The following is a 17,120-nucleotide window of genomic DNA, read 5'->3' as shown; positions in this document are numbered from 1 at the left end:
GTGGATGAACTGAGGCAATAGTGTGGACGGGCGATGTTCCAGAGGTGGAAATAAGCAATCTTCGTTATGCTACAGATATATGGTCACAAACTTATTTCAAGGTCAAGTATAACACCAAGGTTGCGAACAGTCTGGTTCAGCATCAGACAGAAGTTGGGGAGAGGGATGGAGTCAGTGGCTAGGGAACGGAGATTGTGACAATGGCTATTAGAATATTCCACAGGCTATCACATGCAAAATGTGCGGATGAGTTCTTTAAATTAAATCTGTTCCAAAACGGCTTAACTGATACAGAAATAACGGATTTCAAATCTTATGCAAGATAGTTCAATAAAGGGGTTGTTCAAAGGATTGCAGCTGAATGTAAAGTGGGACACTGCAGTCAAGTCTACTGCAACCACTCAAACGGAACAACTTTGAGGTTTGATATGATAGAAGGCGAACTAGGTGAGAAATGATATAAGTTAGAGTAAGAAAAAGCCCTAAACTGGAACAGTGGGTAACAGAACATCAACTAGTCTCCTCTGATTATGGAGAAATCAAATATTCGACACACTGTGTTTGAAACAAAGCTGATTTATTCAATATTTATGTCGGATATTAATCTCCAGCCCACATATACCGGTTATTGAGATCATCAGAAACAAAGTCTTACTGCCAGAATGAACATGGTTCAGTGACCAATGGAATCCCAGTAAATCATGTTCTGTTCAATAACATGGGCTTCCAATGGCGGTATTATCACCCAGCATTCCTCGCGAGCAGAATGTGCCTCGCCCAGACTACAGGAGCTCAGTGCGCAGGCGCTGGTCCTGGCTGGGTTTGGAGCATGCGCGGTGCCTGTAATGGCGGAGAAGACACGTTTCGGACAGGCGCCTCAGAGTTGTGTTTTTCAGCGGGACGGAGCGGAGTAATGGACCAGCGGGGAGCCGGAGCGACTTCATAAACAACCGGTGCCCGCCGCAAACCCGGAATAAGAACCGAAATATCGCCGGTTGTAGTTTCGGGGCTTTCTCCCGGTCACAGGCTCAGGCTAACGGCGGCCATGTTTGTGCAGGAAGGCAGATTCAGCGCTCCGTCATCTTGGTTTAGTGAGTAGCCAGGCGCATGCGCGGCCATCTTGGTGCAGGAACAAAGTGAGTGATGTCAATGTCTGAAACAGAACCCAGCCAGAGTCAGCACCTTCAAGGGAGGGGAACCAGTGAGTGCAGAACTGAACCTAATCAGAGTCAGCACCCTCAGGAGAGGAGAGATCAAAGAACGAGTGAGTGCAGAACCGAACACAGGGAAGGAGAGGGGAGCCAGTGAGTGTGGAACTGACCCCAGCCAGAATCACCACACTCAGGGGAGAGGAACCAGTGAGTGTAGAACTGAATTCAGCCAGAGTCCACTTCTTTTGGAGAAGGAAGTGTACCAGTGAGTGTAGACCTGAACCCAGCCAGTATCTGTACATTCTGGGGAGGAGGGGGATGGGGAACCAGTGAATGTAGACCTAAACCCAGCCTGAATTGGTGGTGTAAACTGTGTGTGGAGGAGAAACTGTCCAGAAATGTGCGATGGTTTGGATTTCAGCACAGCAGGAGGGACAATGTGTGGGACAGGGATTTACAGCTTTGGAAGAATGAGAGAGGAAAAAATGTTCCATGTAAACTAGATGTGTCTATTCTGAATTTCTGTCTTGTACTGACAGTGATGAGTTTTGTTATCTCCTTTTACAGCGTATTAGGAGGTGAGATTTTCAGACAGGAAGCACAAAACAAACATCGCATCAAGATCTGACAGGGGCAGTTGATTCATCAGGAGCTGAATATCATTGGCCTTTGAAAGTGGAAGGAGAAATGTTTGTCTGTTCTGTCTGTGGGAAAAGATTTCAATTATCATCCTGACTGGAAAGGTACCGAGACACACACACCCGAGTGAGTGTTCCAGTGCACTGACTGTGGAAAGAGCTCTAACCAGTTACACAGCCTGAAAAAAACATCACACCATTCAAAGCGCAGAGAAACTGTAAATGTGTTGCGTGAGTGGGCGAGGCTTCAACTGATTGTCGAACCATGGATAGTCACAAGGATACCTGCACCACAGAGAAACCGTGGAAATGTGATGACTGTGGGAAGGTATTCAGATCACCATCTGAGCTGGAAATGCATCGACGCTGTCACACTGGGGAGAGGCCGTTCACCTGCTCTGAGTGTGGGAAGGGATTCACTCAGTCATCCAACTTGCTGACACACCGGCGAGTTCACACTGGGGAGAGGCCTTTCACCTGCTCTGAGTGTGGGAAGGCATTCACTGAGTCATCCAGCCTGCTGACGCACCAGCGAATTCACACTGGGGAGAGGCCATTCACCTGCTCTGAGTGTGGGAAGGGATTCACTGCATCATCCGACCTGCTGAAACACCAACGTGTTCACACTGGGGAGAGACCGTTCACCTGCTTTCAGTGTGGGAAGCGATTCACTGAGCAATCCAACCTACTGAAACACCAGCGAGTTCACACTGGGGAGAGGCCGTTCGCCTGCTCAGAGTGTGGGAAAGGATTCACTCAGTCATCCACCCTGCTGAGACACCAGCGAGTTCACACTGGGGAGAGGCCGTTCACCTGCTCTGAATGTGGGAACGGATTCACTCAATCATCCACACTGCTGACACACCAGCGAGTTCACACTGGGGAGAGGCCGTTCACCTGCTCAGTGTGTGGGAAGGGATTCACTCAGTCATCCACCCTGCTGAGACACCAGCGACTTCACAAGTGACTACAGGGGTGGGATTCTGCTGTTATTGCTGCTTTTCATCACATCCCGACTGAACCATGTTCATGTATCATTAAGTTGTTGAGGCCAATTCACTAAATAGATTCAAAAAGGAGTTAGATGTAGTCCTTACTACTAGGGGGATCAAGGGGTATGGCGAGAAAGCAGGAATGGGGTACTGAAGTTGCATGTTCAGCCATGAACTCATTGAATGGCGGTGCAGGCTAGAAGGGCCGAATGGCCTACTCCTGCACCAATTTTCTATGTTTCATTTTGACATTTGGGGTTTATTTCTGCCGATGTTAATAACCCTATAACTGGGCTGGACTTTAATATTCTGGATATATTGCTGATTGTGTTCTTGGGGCTGCAGTGTCCACTTGAGAAATGCTGTGTGTTAGCTTTCCCCTTAATTCAGCAACTCTCAACAGAAATTTAGTTTGCAATTAAATTATGAACTTTTACTTTAATTCTAAATTGATCTTTGGTACAAAATCTACAATTGTGTCAAAGTTTCCACTGAATAAAATCTCCAATTAAAAAGAGCTTGCTGACAATTCTTACTGACTTGCACATTACACACAGTGGCCCCTCCATTATCCACCAGAAAGAAGGGGAATGGGAATTGGTGGGGAATCAGTGTCCCTAAATGTTGCCCCTCCCGTCTGGTGTAGCAATCCCCTTGGCACGGGAATAGAGACAAGTCCAGACCAAAACTGTGCGCAATACTCCAGTTGTAGCAGGACTTCCCTACTTTTATACTCCATCCCCCTTGCAATAAAGGCCAGCATTCCATTTGCCTTCCTGATTACTTGCTGTACTTGCATGCTAACTTTTTGAGTTTCATGTACAAGAACCTCCAGATCCCTCTGTACTACAGCATTTTGTAATTGTCCCCATTTAAATAATGATTTGCTTTTTTATTTTTCCTACCAAAAGGGATAACCTGACATTTTACCACATTATAGTCCATCTGCCAGATTTTTGCCCACTCAGAGCCTATCTATGTCACCTTGTAGATTCTTTGCGTCCTCCTCACAACCTATCTTTGTATCATCAGCAAATTTGACTATGTTACACTCGGCCCCTTCAGCCAAGTTATTTATATTAGTTGTAAATAGTTGAGTACCCAACACTGATCCCTGCGGCACCCCACTAGTTACAGTTTGCCAAGCTGAATATGATCCATTTATCCTGACTCTCTGTTAGTTTTCTGTTAGTTTGCCAATCATCTATCCATGCTGATATATTACCCCCAACCCTGTGAACTCTTAGTTTGTGAAGTAACCTTTTGTGTGGCACCATATGGTATGCTTTCTGGAAATCCAAATATATGACATCAACTGGTTCTCCTTTATCCATTTTGCTTGTTACATCCTCAAATAATTCCAAGAAATTTGTCAAACATGATTTCCCTTTCACGAAACCATGCTGACTCTGCTTGACTGCAATATAATTTCCTAAATGTCCTGCTACTACTTCCTTAATGATAGACTCCAGTATTTTCCGAATGACAGATGGTAGGCTAACTGGTCTATAGTTTCCTGCTTTCTGTCTCCCTCGTTTCTTAATTAGGGATGTACATTTGCGGTTTTCCAGTCCGCTGGGATCTCTCCAGAATTCAGGGAATTTTGGTAGATTACAACCGATGCATCCACTATCTCTGCAGCCACTTCTTTAAAGACCCTAGGATGCATGTCATCGTGTCCAGGAGACTTGTCCACCTTTAGTCCCATTAGTTTGATTAGTACTTAATCTCTAGTGACAGTGACTGTTTTAAGTTACCCCCCCCTCCCCCGCATTAGCTCCTTGATTATCAACTGTTGGGATGTTTTTAGTATCCTGTACCGTGAAGACCGATACAAAATATTTGTTCAAAGTCTCTGCCATTTCCGTGTTTCCCGTTATTAATTCTCCAGTCTCATCTTCTAAGGGACCAATGTTTATTTTAGCAACTCGTTTCCATTTTATATACCTGTCGAAGCTCTTACTGTCTGTTTTTATATTTCTTGTTAGTTTGCTCCATCTGCTATCTTCTCTGTCTTTATCATTTTTTAGTCGTCCTTTGCTGGTTTCTAAAAATTTCCTAATCCTCTGGCCTTCCACTGTCCTTTGCAACATTACATGCCTTTTTTCAATTTGACACCATCCTTTACTTCCTTAGTTAGCCAGGGATGGTTCATCCTTCTCTTAGCATCTTTATTTCTCACTTGAATAAATCTTTGCTGAGAGTTATGTAATATCTCCTTAAATGTTTGCCATTGTGTTTCTACAGTCTTACTCTTGAACATATTTTCCCAATCCACTTGGTGTCAGTGACAAGTGTCGATTTATATCACATGGGAGGAGATTGGTGTCAGTGACTGTGTGTTGGTTCAACCTTCTTTGACCTGACCAAGGCCTTTGACACTGTTAAACGTGAGGGATTATGGAGAATAATCTACAAATTCAGCTGTCCATATGCCCAATAGGAGACTCCCAAAGTAAGCGCTCTACTCGGAGCTTCGACCCGGCAGGGACAATGGGTGGGCGGGGCTTCAGGATGTCTGTCAGTTTGATTGGACACATGTTTGTGCCCAGGTCAGTGGCCCCTGAAAGGGAACCTTGTGCTGATTGTTGTCTGATGTCCCTGGGCCAGCCCGGGCTCACCCTATTGGGTTAGCCTGGTCTCACCCTGTTGGGTCAGCCCGAGCTCACCCTGTTGGGTCAGCCCGAGCTCATCCTGTTGGGTCAGCCCGAGCTCACCCTATTGGGCCAGTCCGGGCTCACGCTATTGGGCCAGCCCAGGTTCACCCTATTGGGCCAGTCCGGGCTCACCCTATTGGGCCAGCACAAAAGGCCCATTATCCAGCAGAGAAAATTAGCAGCTCATTGATTTTATTGTCACTCTGCGCACAGCGGGTGCAGAACTAAACCCAACCCTGTAAACTGGAAATGCATTGTCACAGTCACACCGGGGAGAGGCCGTTCACCTGCTCTGAGTGTGAAAAGGGATTCACTACGTCATCCGAACTGCTGAGACAGCAGCGAGTTCACATGTGACTGCAGGGGTTGGACTCTATTCTTATTGCTGCTGTTAATCACATCCTGACTGAATCGTGTTCATTCTGTCAGTTGGTGTTTGTTTCTGCTGATGTTAATAACCCCTATAACTGGGCTGGAGTTTAATGTTTTGATATTTCAAATAACACTGTGTGTCAATATTTGATGACTCCAAAATGAGTGGAGATTAATTGATGTCCTGCAACTGACTCTTCCATTTTTGGTCTTTTCTCCTTTCTAACTCTGGATTATTTTAGTTCTTATACCTTCAGTTACTCTCAGGGACAAGTCCCAGTTTCCCATACCTTCCAGAGTTGATCTCCTAGCCCAGGGAAGTTGTTGGTAACACGCCCAAGATCACGAAACATAAAACCCAGTCTGTTAATCACCTTCAGATACTGGACTTAGCGTGTGCCCCACAGCATCTCTCTCACCTTCGATGTGTGAATGGAGCATAACGCCTCCAAACCTGGTTTCAATTTAAATTTTAATCCAATCAGCAAACATATTTTTAAAAGATGTACATGTAAACCAATCACATCAAATAATTGGCAAAGATTTAGAATTAGCAAAATGAATAAGTAAACTCATCACAGCCCAATAAACCAGCTCTATATTCACAGGAGAAAGTCTGTTATCTAACTCCTCAAATGTCAGAGATGAGCGACTGAATCACTTTCCATGTACAACAGCATCCATTCCCACTGTCCTCACATTTACAATGTTGAGTCAGGTGAGTGCACGAGTCTCACAGGCTGAACGATTGGTTGAAGGTGTATCCACACACACAACATGTGTCCTGTTTCTCCCCACAGTGATTGGTGTTTTTACCAAGGCTGATGATAAGGTGATCCTGATCAATCCAGGAATCAGTCAAATCTTGACGCAATGTTTGGATTGAGTTTCCCTGCTGCAGATCCTCCCCTTCTAATACCCTGCAAATAAATGGTGCTTACAAAAGTTATTACTTTAAGTACAAGATAGAAATTCAGAACAGACAATTCTAGATTCGATAGAACATTCTGTCGCCCCTAAGCTGTAAATTCCTTATTCGAGACACTCCCCCTCAAACCTCACTGCCTAAAATCAACACTCATTTCAGCATCTGAGATTTTTTATCTCCAGAAAGTGCTGAATCTGGCTGTGTGCAATTCCACAGACATTAGTTAACCTCTAGTGCCTCACCGTCAGTCGACTCAGTGCGTGCCAGCAGGATTTCCACTGTGATAGGCAATACAGCCTGAAATCTTGCCTGTAATGGTGTGTGTGTGTGTGTGGGGAGGGGGGGGGGCTGTGTGTGTATGTGTGGTGGGGTGTGTGTGGGGAGGGGGTGTGTGTGGGGGTGTGTGTGTATCCATGTGTGTGAGGGTATGTGTGGGGGGGGTGTATGTGGGTGCGTGTGTGGGGGTGTGTGTATGTGAGAGTGAGTGTGTGTGGGGGGCTGGGTGTGTGTGTGTGTGGCGGGATGTGTGGGTGTGTGGGTGTGTGTGTGGGGGTGTATGTGTGTGTGTGGGGGGGTGGGGTGGGGGTGTATAGGTGCGTGTGTCGGGGATGTGTGTGGAGGTGTATGTGTGGGGGTGTTTGTGTGTGGGTGTGTGTGTGGGGTGGGTATGTGTGTGTGTGGCAGTGGGATGTGAGGGGGTGGAGGGGTGTATGTGGGGAGTGTATGTGTGTGGGGTGTGTGTGTGGGGGAGTGGGTGTGGTGGGTGTAATGTGTGGGTATGTGTGTGTGTGGGGGGTTGTGTGTGTGGGTGTAATGATGTGTGGGGAGTGGGGTGTGTGTATGTGGGGGGTGTGTGGTGTATCTGTGTGAGGGGTGTGTGTGTGTGGGTGTGGAGGGGGGTGTAATGTGTGTGGGAGGGGGGTGGGTGGCATCACAGCCTCAAATCCTGCCCTCAAATGACATCCACACACTTCCCAGTTGAGGTCACTGGATCAGTACGAAGAGCAGGGCACTGGCTGATTTTCACTTGTATTTAGCCCAGTGGTACTGAGGACAATTAGAACCCCTGAACTGCTACCTTGGCTGAGATCAACTAACAGCCCAGATCACGGATCGAACTTGGGACCTTCCCAGTCAGTATTGCAGTGTTCTAAAATTTGGGGGCTTCGGGAAGAATGAGAACAGAATATTTTGAAACAAATTTGATTCCACCTTTAACCGAAACCTTCTTCACACTGCACAATTCTGAAATCTTTCCAAATTCTGCAGCAAGTTAAATAGATCATCAAAAACAGTGAGACATTTTAGAAAGGCTCAAGTCACCGAAATAGGCAGCTTTACAATCACTGCACAGTCCATTTTGTTTACAATGTAATTGCAGAGTGTTTAATACCTTTACCATTTATTGATAACCCATTGTCTTGTATAGAAAGTGATGTCACACTGACCATTCTGTTACCAAGATGACCATGTCTGTCCGCAGTATTCAGTGGGAAAGGGGATTAAATCCCCAATATAATGAGCAGTCCCCCAACAGTCTCTGCGCTTTATTGTCCAGTGATCACCTCACCATCACACAGAAGCTCCTGAGATTTAGTCCCAGTGTGTGATGATTGGTGCCAGTGATGGTAAAAGTGAAACTGTATCTATACCTGCCGTGAGGTTAATAAATCTCTCATTCTCTCACTGGTTATGTCCTTCATTTGGGAAGGAATGAAACACTTGCAACTATCCAGCGAAATTTGGACTATTTCGCTCTCCAGTCTTCTGTTTTCTGACTGTTACTTTCACTGTTTCCTCCCCAACGATTTCCAATATTTGTGGATGTTGTTTAGTGCCGCAGTAACCAAAACATGGTCGAGGTTCAAAAAACTGAGACAGGGTCTAGTGCAGTATAAACAGACAGGGTCTAGTGTAATACAAACAGAGACAGGGTCTAGTGTAATATAAACAGAGATAAGGTCCTGGTAACTAGGGGTTTATACAGTGCAGGTGGTGAATATATTACCGTGTGGGTCTTGTAGTGTTACTGTAACTGGGGGTTTATACAGTGCAGTTGGTGAATATCTGACCATGTGGGTCTTGTAGTGTTACTGTAACTGGGGGTTAAAACAGTGCAGGAGGTGAATATCTGACTGTGTGGGTCTTGTAGTGTTACTGTAACTGGGGGTTTATACAGTGCAGGTGGTGAATATCTGACTGTGTGGGTCTTGTAGTGTTACTGTAACAGGGGGTTTATACAGTGCAGGTGGTGAATATCTGACTGTGTGGGTCTTGTAGTGTTACTGTAACAGGGGGTTTATACAGTGCAGGTGGTGAATATCTGACCATGTGGGTCTTGTAGTGTTACTGTAACTGGGGGTTTATACAGTGCAGGAGGTGAATATCTGACCATGTGGGTCTTGTAGTATTACTGTAACTGGGGGTTTATACAGTGCAGGAGGTGAATATCTGACCATGTGGGTCTTGTAGTATTACTGTAACTGGGGGTTTATACAGTGCAGGAGGTGAATATCTGACCGTGTGGGTCTTGTAGTGTTACTGTAACTGGGGGTTTATACAGTGCAGGAGGTGAATATCTGACCTTGTGAGTCTTGTAGTGTTACTGTAACTGGGGGTTTATACAGTGCAGGTGATGAATATCTGACCGTGTGAGTCTTGTAGTGTTACTGTAACTGGGGGTTTATACAGTGCAGGAGGTGAATATCTGACCATGTGGGTTTGGTTGAGGTGCCCAGTATACCGACTGCACTTGCTCAACGTGGGTAGGAATCTAAGTAAATTATCCACAGTCTGGGATAGATTTTCAGGAGAGAGCACGAAGTCTGAATCCCGCCTTTAAACCCAGCTCTTATTGCGGCGACAGGTGGGATAGTATTTGGAATATTTTAAAGTGACCAGAGCTGTAATTCTGGGTCATTCCTGTATGCAAATTTAAAGGGTAAAATTCTGCATGGTTCAATGCATTCGCTTATACTGAAAATGTTTTAGCCTCATTTTTGATCAGGAAATTCGCAGCTTGATTACCAGAGATTCAATCTGTTAAATTAGATCTCGAACAATTATAATCCATAGACCAGTAACCAGCCCTTTCACAGATACTGTGGGTGGCTCTGAAAAGAGTCTTTGGGTTATTAGATTAAATCTTGTCCGCTTTACTTGCTCTTGGACGAAGTGGTGGTTTTCTTGGGCAGCAGCACAGCCTGGATATTAGGCAGCACTCCGCCCTGAGCTATGGTCACCTTTCCCAGCAGCTTGTTGAGCTCCTCATCGTTGCGGATGGCCAGCTGCAGGTGTCTGGGGATGATGCGGGTCTTCTTGTTGTCACGGGCCGCGTTGCCGGCCAGCTCCAGGATTTCAGCGGTCAGATACTCGAGCACAGCAGCCATGTAGACCGGGGCTCCGGCACCCACACACTCAGCGTAGTTCCCCTTCCGCAGGAGCCTGTGAACACGGCCCACAGGGAACTGCAGTCCGGCCGGGAGGAGCAAGACTTGGCCTAGGCCCGAGCTTTTCCGCCGCTTTTTCCTCTTCAAGACATTTCCACAATCCACAAGTTCAGAGAAAGAATAAGAAACTCCTCCCACATCTGCCCTTCTTATACATCCTAGAGGGATGCAGGGAGTGAACTTGTGATTGGTCATTTCTGATGACCAATCACCGTCTTTTTAGTCCGCCAATGAAAAGAGGGTGAAAATTATTGTTAACAGTCCGATCTTTGACGAATTTTCAATTTCAAAAAGCCCGCCAATAATTTTTACAAGTGCGGATTATATTAATAAATTCATCATTAGTCAAAGAGTTTTAATTCCTTCTGTCTTATTCTATATTACCTTGCAAATTCCAGGATGTTACAATCAGGATTAAATTCGGGTTCAGTTTCAAACAGTCTGTAATGGGCGGGAATTTTCCGTAACGGGACACATTCCAGCTCAGTCTTTGTACAATTTGGGAATCACAGATGGTGATCGATCCTCCGCACAGGCGGGAGTGAGACTAGAACTGGGAGTCCTTCTGTGAGAAAAGAGGGACAGAGTGTTCAAACTGCCCCCGTTCTGGTCTCTGGAAGAACTCCCATTCTGGCTTGTTACACACGGAGTCTCGGTTAATAAGCAGATTGACCCCGAACTACAATTTTATTTTAAACTATAAAGAGAGAGAATGAGGTGACTAAAGTCTGAGTCTCAACCCCTAAAACAAGATCATAATTCGTCGGCAGGCGACCAGGGACAGTGTGTGTAGTTTACTGGGAGGGAAATTCATCAGCGAAGCTCAGGTTGAACTGGACAGTAAAACCGCTTATCTGAGAATTCAAATCTAAATCTACAGCTGGATCTTTAAAGGTTGTCAAACACATTTGCTCAGGCAATAACTACAGTAAATTGAGTTTAAAGGATGACGCGTTTGTGCAGCTCTTTCAACGATGTTGTGGGTGGCTCTTAAAAGAGCCGTTGTGTTTGGGGTTTGTTCTGTCAGGACAGCATGGAGTTTTACTTGGAGCTGGTGTACTTGGTCACCGCCTTTGTCCCTTCCGACACGGGGTGCTTGGCCAGCTCCCCGGGCAGCAGCAGGCGCACGGCGGTCTGGATCTCCCGGGAGCTGATGGTGCAGCGCTTGTTGTAATGGGCCAGGCGGGAAGCCTCATCCGCGATGCGCTCGAAAATATCGTTCACAAACGAGTTCATGATGCCCATGGCCTTGGAGGAGATGCCGGTGTCGGGGTGAACCTGCTTCATCACTTTGTAGATGTAGATGGAGTAACTCTCCTTCCTCGACTTTCTGCGCTTCTTGCCGCCCTTCGGTGGTGTTTTCTTGATTACTTTCTTGGCGCCTTTCTTGGCAATTTGTTTCTTTTCCTCAGGCATCGTCTTGGTTTTTTTTTCTATTTTTTTAATTTTTCGTTGCCAATCTTTCCAATTCTTTGTCAAATCACAAACGCCAGAGGTCACCTAGCACACATCAAGGATCACTCTGCGCCAATGCTCTTAGCCAAAAGGCCGAGAGCCACTGCACCGTTCCTGGAAGTACTGCAATACCAGGTTCGTGCCATGGAGGTGGATGGGTCAGGCCCCCCACACACCTCCGTGGAGGTGGATTTTTTTTTTTTTTTATAAATTCGTAGCCAATCGTTTCCAATTCTTTGTCAAGTCACAAACGCCAGAGGTCACCCTGCACCAGTCAAGGATCACTCTGCGCCAATGCTCTTAGCCAAAAGGCCTAGAGCCACTGCACCGTTCCTGGAAGTACTGCAATACCAGGTTCGTGCCATGGAGGTGGATGGGTCAGGTCCCCCACACACCTCCGTGGAGGTGGATGGGTCAAGCCATCCCACCCACCTCCTATTTCCAAAAAGCATAGGAGAACCACCTTCCTGATCCAGGGAGAACCACTTTGGGGTCATGGTTACTCCCCTGTCAGGTCAGTTACGCATGATCTTAGCGAAAAGGCCGAGAAGTGACAGACACCGTCTTGTTCAGTCAGGCACAATTATGAAGGAAACTCAGCTCGGAGCTCGCATTATATAGGCAGCCCCACACTCCGCCCACAGCCCGATGCGAATGAGGGATGGGTGAAGGCAATGACTGTGATTGGTTCGTTGGCTGCGTTGTCAATTTCTATTGTTCTGTATCTCTCTGATTGGGTGTTTAAAGAGACCAATCAAATTTATTGCTCGCCACAATCTCAAATTCAAAGTCATCAATTACATCCCCTCCCGATTTATACTCTGTTCTTTATGTTTCTATTCTGCTCTCAGGCAAAAATGGTTACTGACGGACGGTCTTGTGAGGAAGGTTCATTCACGTGTTTTCCTATATATATATATATATTCAATAATCTGAACAGCAAAGTCACTGTCGATCTAGATTTCTACATGTTCGAGAGACATTAACCGGTTTATCACCGAGATTGCCTGAGGGTCACTTCTGATCAGGACCTGGGAATCCTTCTTTGAGGGCAAGAGACCCTCACTGTCCTTCCGCTCACCGTTTAATTCAACACCTTTCTTATCAGTCACTGCTGTAACAACATTAGCTGTTTCTGTATTACCTTCATCTGAAATATGCCGTACCTTCTGTGCCGTAAAGGGCCTATTTCCCTTAGCACAGAGGGCATAAATTTAAAGTAATTGGTAGAAGGTTTCGAGGGGAAATGTCTTCACCCGGAGGGTGGTGGGGTCTGGAACTCACTGCCTGAAAGGGTGATAGAGGCAGAAACCCTCATCACATTTAAAACTACTTGGATGTGCACTTGAAGTGCCGTAACCTGCAGGGTTTCGGACCTAGAGCTGGAAAGTGGGATTCCGCTGGATAGCCTCTTGTTGGCCGGCGCGGACACGATGGGCCGAAGTGGCCTCCTTCCGTGCTGTAAGGGGTTGACAGTGGATGGGCAATGGCAGACATTTAGAGACCGCATGGATGAACTACAATTGTACATTCCTGTCTGGTGTAAAAATAAAAAAAGGAAGGTGGCTCAACCATGGCTATCAAGGGAAATCAGGGATAGTATTAAAGCCAAGGAAGTGGCATACAAATTGGCCAGAAATAGCAGCGAACTCGGGGATTGGGAGAAATTTAGAACTCAGCACAGGAGGACAAAGGGTTTGATTAGGGCAGGGAAAATAGAGTACGAGAGGAAGCTTGCAGGGATCATTAGAATGGACTGCAAAAGCTTCTATAGATATGTAAAGAGAAAAAGGTTAGTAAAGACAAACGTAGGTCCCCTGCAGCCTGAATCAGGGGAAGTCATAACTGGGAACAAAGAAATGGCAGACCAATTGAACAAGTACTTTGGTTCGGTATTCACTAAGGAGGACACAACCAACCTTCCAGATGTAAGAGAGGTCAGAGGGTCTAGTAAGGAAGAGGAACTGAGAGAAATCCTTATTAGTTGGGAAATTGTGTTGGGGAAATTGATGGGATTGAAGGCCGCTAAATCCCCAGGGCCTGATGGTCTGCATCCCAGAGTACTTAAGGAAGTGGCCTTGGAAATAGCAGGTGCATTGACAGTCATTTTCCAACATTCCATAGACTCTGGATCAGTTCCTATGGAGTGGAGGGTAGCCAATGTAACCCCACTTTTTAAAAAAGGAGGGAGAGAGAAAACAGGGAATTATAGACCAGACAGCCTGACATCAGTAGTGGGTAAAATGATGGAATCAATTATTAAGGATGTCATAGCAGCGCATTTGGAAAGAGGTGACATGATAGGTCCAAGTCAGCATGGATTTGTGAAAGCGAAAGCATGCTTGACAAATCTTCTGGAATTTTTTGAGGATGTTTCCAGTAGAGTGGACAAGGGAGAACCAGTTGATGTGGTGTATTTGGTCTTTCAGAAGGCTTTCGACAAGGTCCCACACAAGAGATTAATGAGCAAAGTTAAAGCACATGGGATTGGGGGTAGTGTGCTGACGTGGATTGAGAACTGGTTGGCAGTTTTGGTCACCTTACTTAAGGAAGGATATACTAGCTTTGGAGGGGGTACAGAAACGATTCACTAGGCTGATTCCGGAGATGAGGGGGTTACCTTATGATGATAGATTGAGTGGACTGGGTCTTTACTCGTTGGAGTTCAGAAGGATGAGGGGTGATCTTATAGAAACATTTAAAATAATGAAAGGGATAGACAAGATAGAGGCAGAGAGGTTGTTTCCATGGGTCAGGGAGACTAGAACTAGGGGACACAGCCTCAAAATACGGGGGAGCCAATTTGAAACCGAGTTGAGAAGGAATTTCTTCTCCCAGAGGATTGTGAATCTGTGGAATTCTCTGCCCAAGGAAGCAGTTGAGGCTAGCTCATTGAATGTATTCAAATCACAGATAGATAGATTTTTAACCAATAAGGGAATTAAGGGTTACGGGGAGCGGGCAGGTAAGTGGAGCTGAGTCCATGGCCAGATCGGCCATGATCTTGTTGAATGGCGGAGCAGGCTCGAGGGGCTAGATGGCCTACCTCTGTTCCTAACTCTTATGACAGGAAGCAAAGAGTAGGAGTAATAGGGTACTTTTCAGAATGGCAGGCAGTGACTAGTGGGGTACCGCAAGGTTCTGTGCTGGGGCCCCAGCTGTTTACATTGTACATTAATGATTTAGACAAGGGAATTAAATGTAGTATCTCCAAATTTGCGGATGACACTAAGTTGGGTGGCAGTGAGAGTTGTGAGGAGGATGCTATGAGACTGCAGAGTGACTTGAATAGGTCAGGTGAGTGGGCAAATGCATGGCAGATGAAGTATAATGTGGATAAATTTGAGGTTATCCACTTTGGTTGTAAAAATAGAGATACAGACTATTATCTGAATGGTGACAGATTAGGAAAAGGGGAGGTGCAACGAGACCTGGGTGTCATGGTACATCAGTCATTGAAGGTTGGAATGCAGGTACAGCAGGCGGTTAAGAAGGCAAATGGCATGTTGGCCTTCATAGCGAGGGGATTTGAGTACAGGGGCAGGGAGGTGTTACTACAGTTGTACAGGGCCTTGGTGAGGCCACACCTGGAGTATTGTGTCCAATTTTGGTCTCCTAACTTGAAGGACATTCTTGCTATTGAGGGACTGCAGCGAAGGTTCACCAGACTGATTCTCGGGATGGCGGGACTGACATATGAAGAAAGACTGGATCAACTGGGCTTGTATTCACTGGAGTTCAGAAGAATGAGAGGGGATCTCATAGAAACGTTTAAAATTCTGAATGGTTTAGACAGGTTAGATGCAGGAAGAATGTTCCCAATGTTGGGGAAGTCCAGAACCAGGGGTCACCGTCGAAGGATAAGGGGTAAGCCATTTAGGACTGAGATGAGGAGAAACTTCTTCATCCAGAGAGTGGTGAACCTGTGGAATTCTCTACCACAGAAAGTTGTTGAGGCCAATTCATTAAATATATTCAAAAAGGAGTTAGATGTAGTCCTTACTACTAGGGGGATCATGGGGTATAGCGAGAAAGCAGGAATGGGGTACTGAAGTTGCATGTTCAGCCATGAACTCATTGAATGGCGGTGCAGGCTCGAAGGGCCGAATGGCCTACTCCTGCACCTATTTTCTATGTTTCTATGTAAGCTTCGATGATAAATGTCTATAATTCTCAGACTTAAAAGGATATTCCGTTCATCGTGCATTTGCTGATTGAAAACATAGACCTTGGCGAAAAATATATATCTGTACAGAACAACATGTAAATCAACTATCTCTCCCTCCCCCGCCCGCCTGTGAAGCGGTGGGTGGCTCTTAGAAGAGCCTTTGCTTTTTGCTTGGGGGAAGAGGGTCGCGTTGAATCCATAGAATGCGGCCCAGCCGTTTCAGAGCGTACACCACATCCATGGCAGTGACCATCTTGCGCTTGGCTGCTCAGTGTCGGTCTGAACTGACCGGCTCAGGAAAGAAATACACAGCCCGGAAACGGCCGGAGCTCCCGAGAACAGAACCAGCATTCAAACTCTCAAACCAGACCAGAATTAAACTAGGCCCTTTTAATAACCGCCGACTCTCTTCATACAGCTTTCATTGACAGACTAAAAAATATTTAGGGAACCGGTTGCGGTATTTATACAATTTTTGAGTCTTTAACAACTGTAGTTCAATTATTCGCTGCTAACTAGAAGAGCGTTTGTGTGAGTAGAGAACCGTAATGCAGAGACAGATAACTGAAAACTCCCGCATACAGGTCTGAAATAGGCCAATTTATCGGTACATTACCTCAAAGTCTCCATTCAGACAGTAAGCAGCCTTTCACAGATACTGTGGGTGGCTCTGAAAAGAGCCTTTGGGTTATTAGATTAAATCTGTCCGCTTTACTTGCTCTTGGACGAAGTGGTGGTTTTCTTGGGTAGCAGCACAGCCTGGATATTAGGCAGCACTCCGCCCTGAGCTATGGTCACCTTTCCCAGCAGCTTGTTGAGCTCCTCGTCGTTGCGGATGGCCAGCTGCAGGTGTCTGGGGATGATGCGGGTCTTCTTGTTGTCACGGGCCGCGTTGCCGGCCAGCTCCAGGATTTCAGCGGTCAGATACTCGAGCACAGCAGCCATGTAGACCGGGGCTCCGGCACCCACACGCTCAGCGTAGTTCCCCTTCCGCAGGAGCCTGTGAACACGGCCCACAGGGAACTGCAGTCCGGCCCGGGAGGAGCGAGACTTGGCCTTGGCCCGAGCTTTTCCGCTAGTTTTCCCTCTTCCAGACATTTGCACAATCCACAGGCTCAGAGAAAGAATGAGAAGCTCCTCCCACATCTGCCCTTCTTATAGCTTCTGGAGGGATTCAGGGAGTGAAGTTGTAATTGGTCATTCTGTAGTGAATTTCATTGGTCGTTTCCGCTGACCAATCACAGCCTGCTTAGTCCACCAATGAAAGGAGGGCGGAAATTACTGGTTCTCAACAGTCAGAAGCTAACGAT

The 17,120-nt window shown here is 46.2% G+C and overlaps 2 protein-coding genes and 1 pseudogene across 3 annotated transcripts; 1 reads left to right on the top strand and 2 right to left on the bottom strand.

Moving 5' to 3' along the window:
- Nucleotides 1–864: 864 nt before the first annotated feature.
- LOC139252409 (zinc finger protein 154-like) lies at nt 865–3,296 on the top strand. Of its 2 annotated transcripts, none has more exons than XM_070873396.1 (2): nt 865–1,091; nt 1,719–3,296. In XM_070873396.1, exon 2 carries the CDS (start codon nt 2,055–2,057, stop codon nt 2,754–2,756), a length of 702 nt encoding a protein of 233 aa, XP_070729497.1. In that variant the 5' UTR covers nt 865–1,091; nt 1,719–2,054; the 3' UTR covers nt 2,757–3,296. The 2 variants fall into 2 exon arrangements, with proteins under 2 accessions (XP_070729497.1, XP_070729498.1); XM_070873397.1 differs by having other exon boundaries at nt 939–953.
- Nucleotides 3,297–11,959: 8,663 nt separating this feature from the next.
- On the bottom strand, nt 11,960–12,197 carry LOC139252415 (U2 spliceosomal RNA; annotated as a pseudogene).
- Nucleotides 12,198–16,185: 3,988 nt separating this feature from the next.
- LOC139252414 (histone H2A type 2-A-like) lies at nt 16,186–16,917 on the bottom strand. Its single transcript, XM_070873400.1, has one exon. It carries the CDS (start codon nt 16,906–16,908, stop codon nt 16,522–16,524), a length of 387 nt encoding a protein of 128 aa, XP_070729501.1. The 5' UTR covers nt 16,909–16,917; the 3' UTR covers nt 16,186–16,521.
- Between the last annotated feature and the right edge of the window lie 203 nt (nt 16,918–17,120).

This window comes from Pristiophorus japonicus, unplaced genomic scaffold (assembly GCF_044704955.1).
Source record: "Pristiophorus japonicus isolate sPriJap1 unplaced genomic scaffold, sPriJap1.hap1 HAP1_SCAFFOLD_464, whole genome shotgun sequence".
NCBI classification, from domain to species: Eukaryota; Metazoa; Chordata; class Chondrichthyes; family Pristiophoridae; genus Pristiophorus; species Pristiophorus japonicus.
The sequence above is the reverse complement of the archived record's forward strand: the minus strand, read 5'-3'. Positions and strand labels throughout refer to the sequence as shown.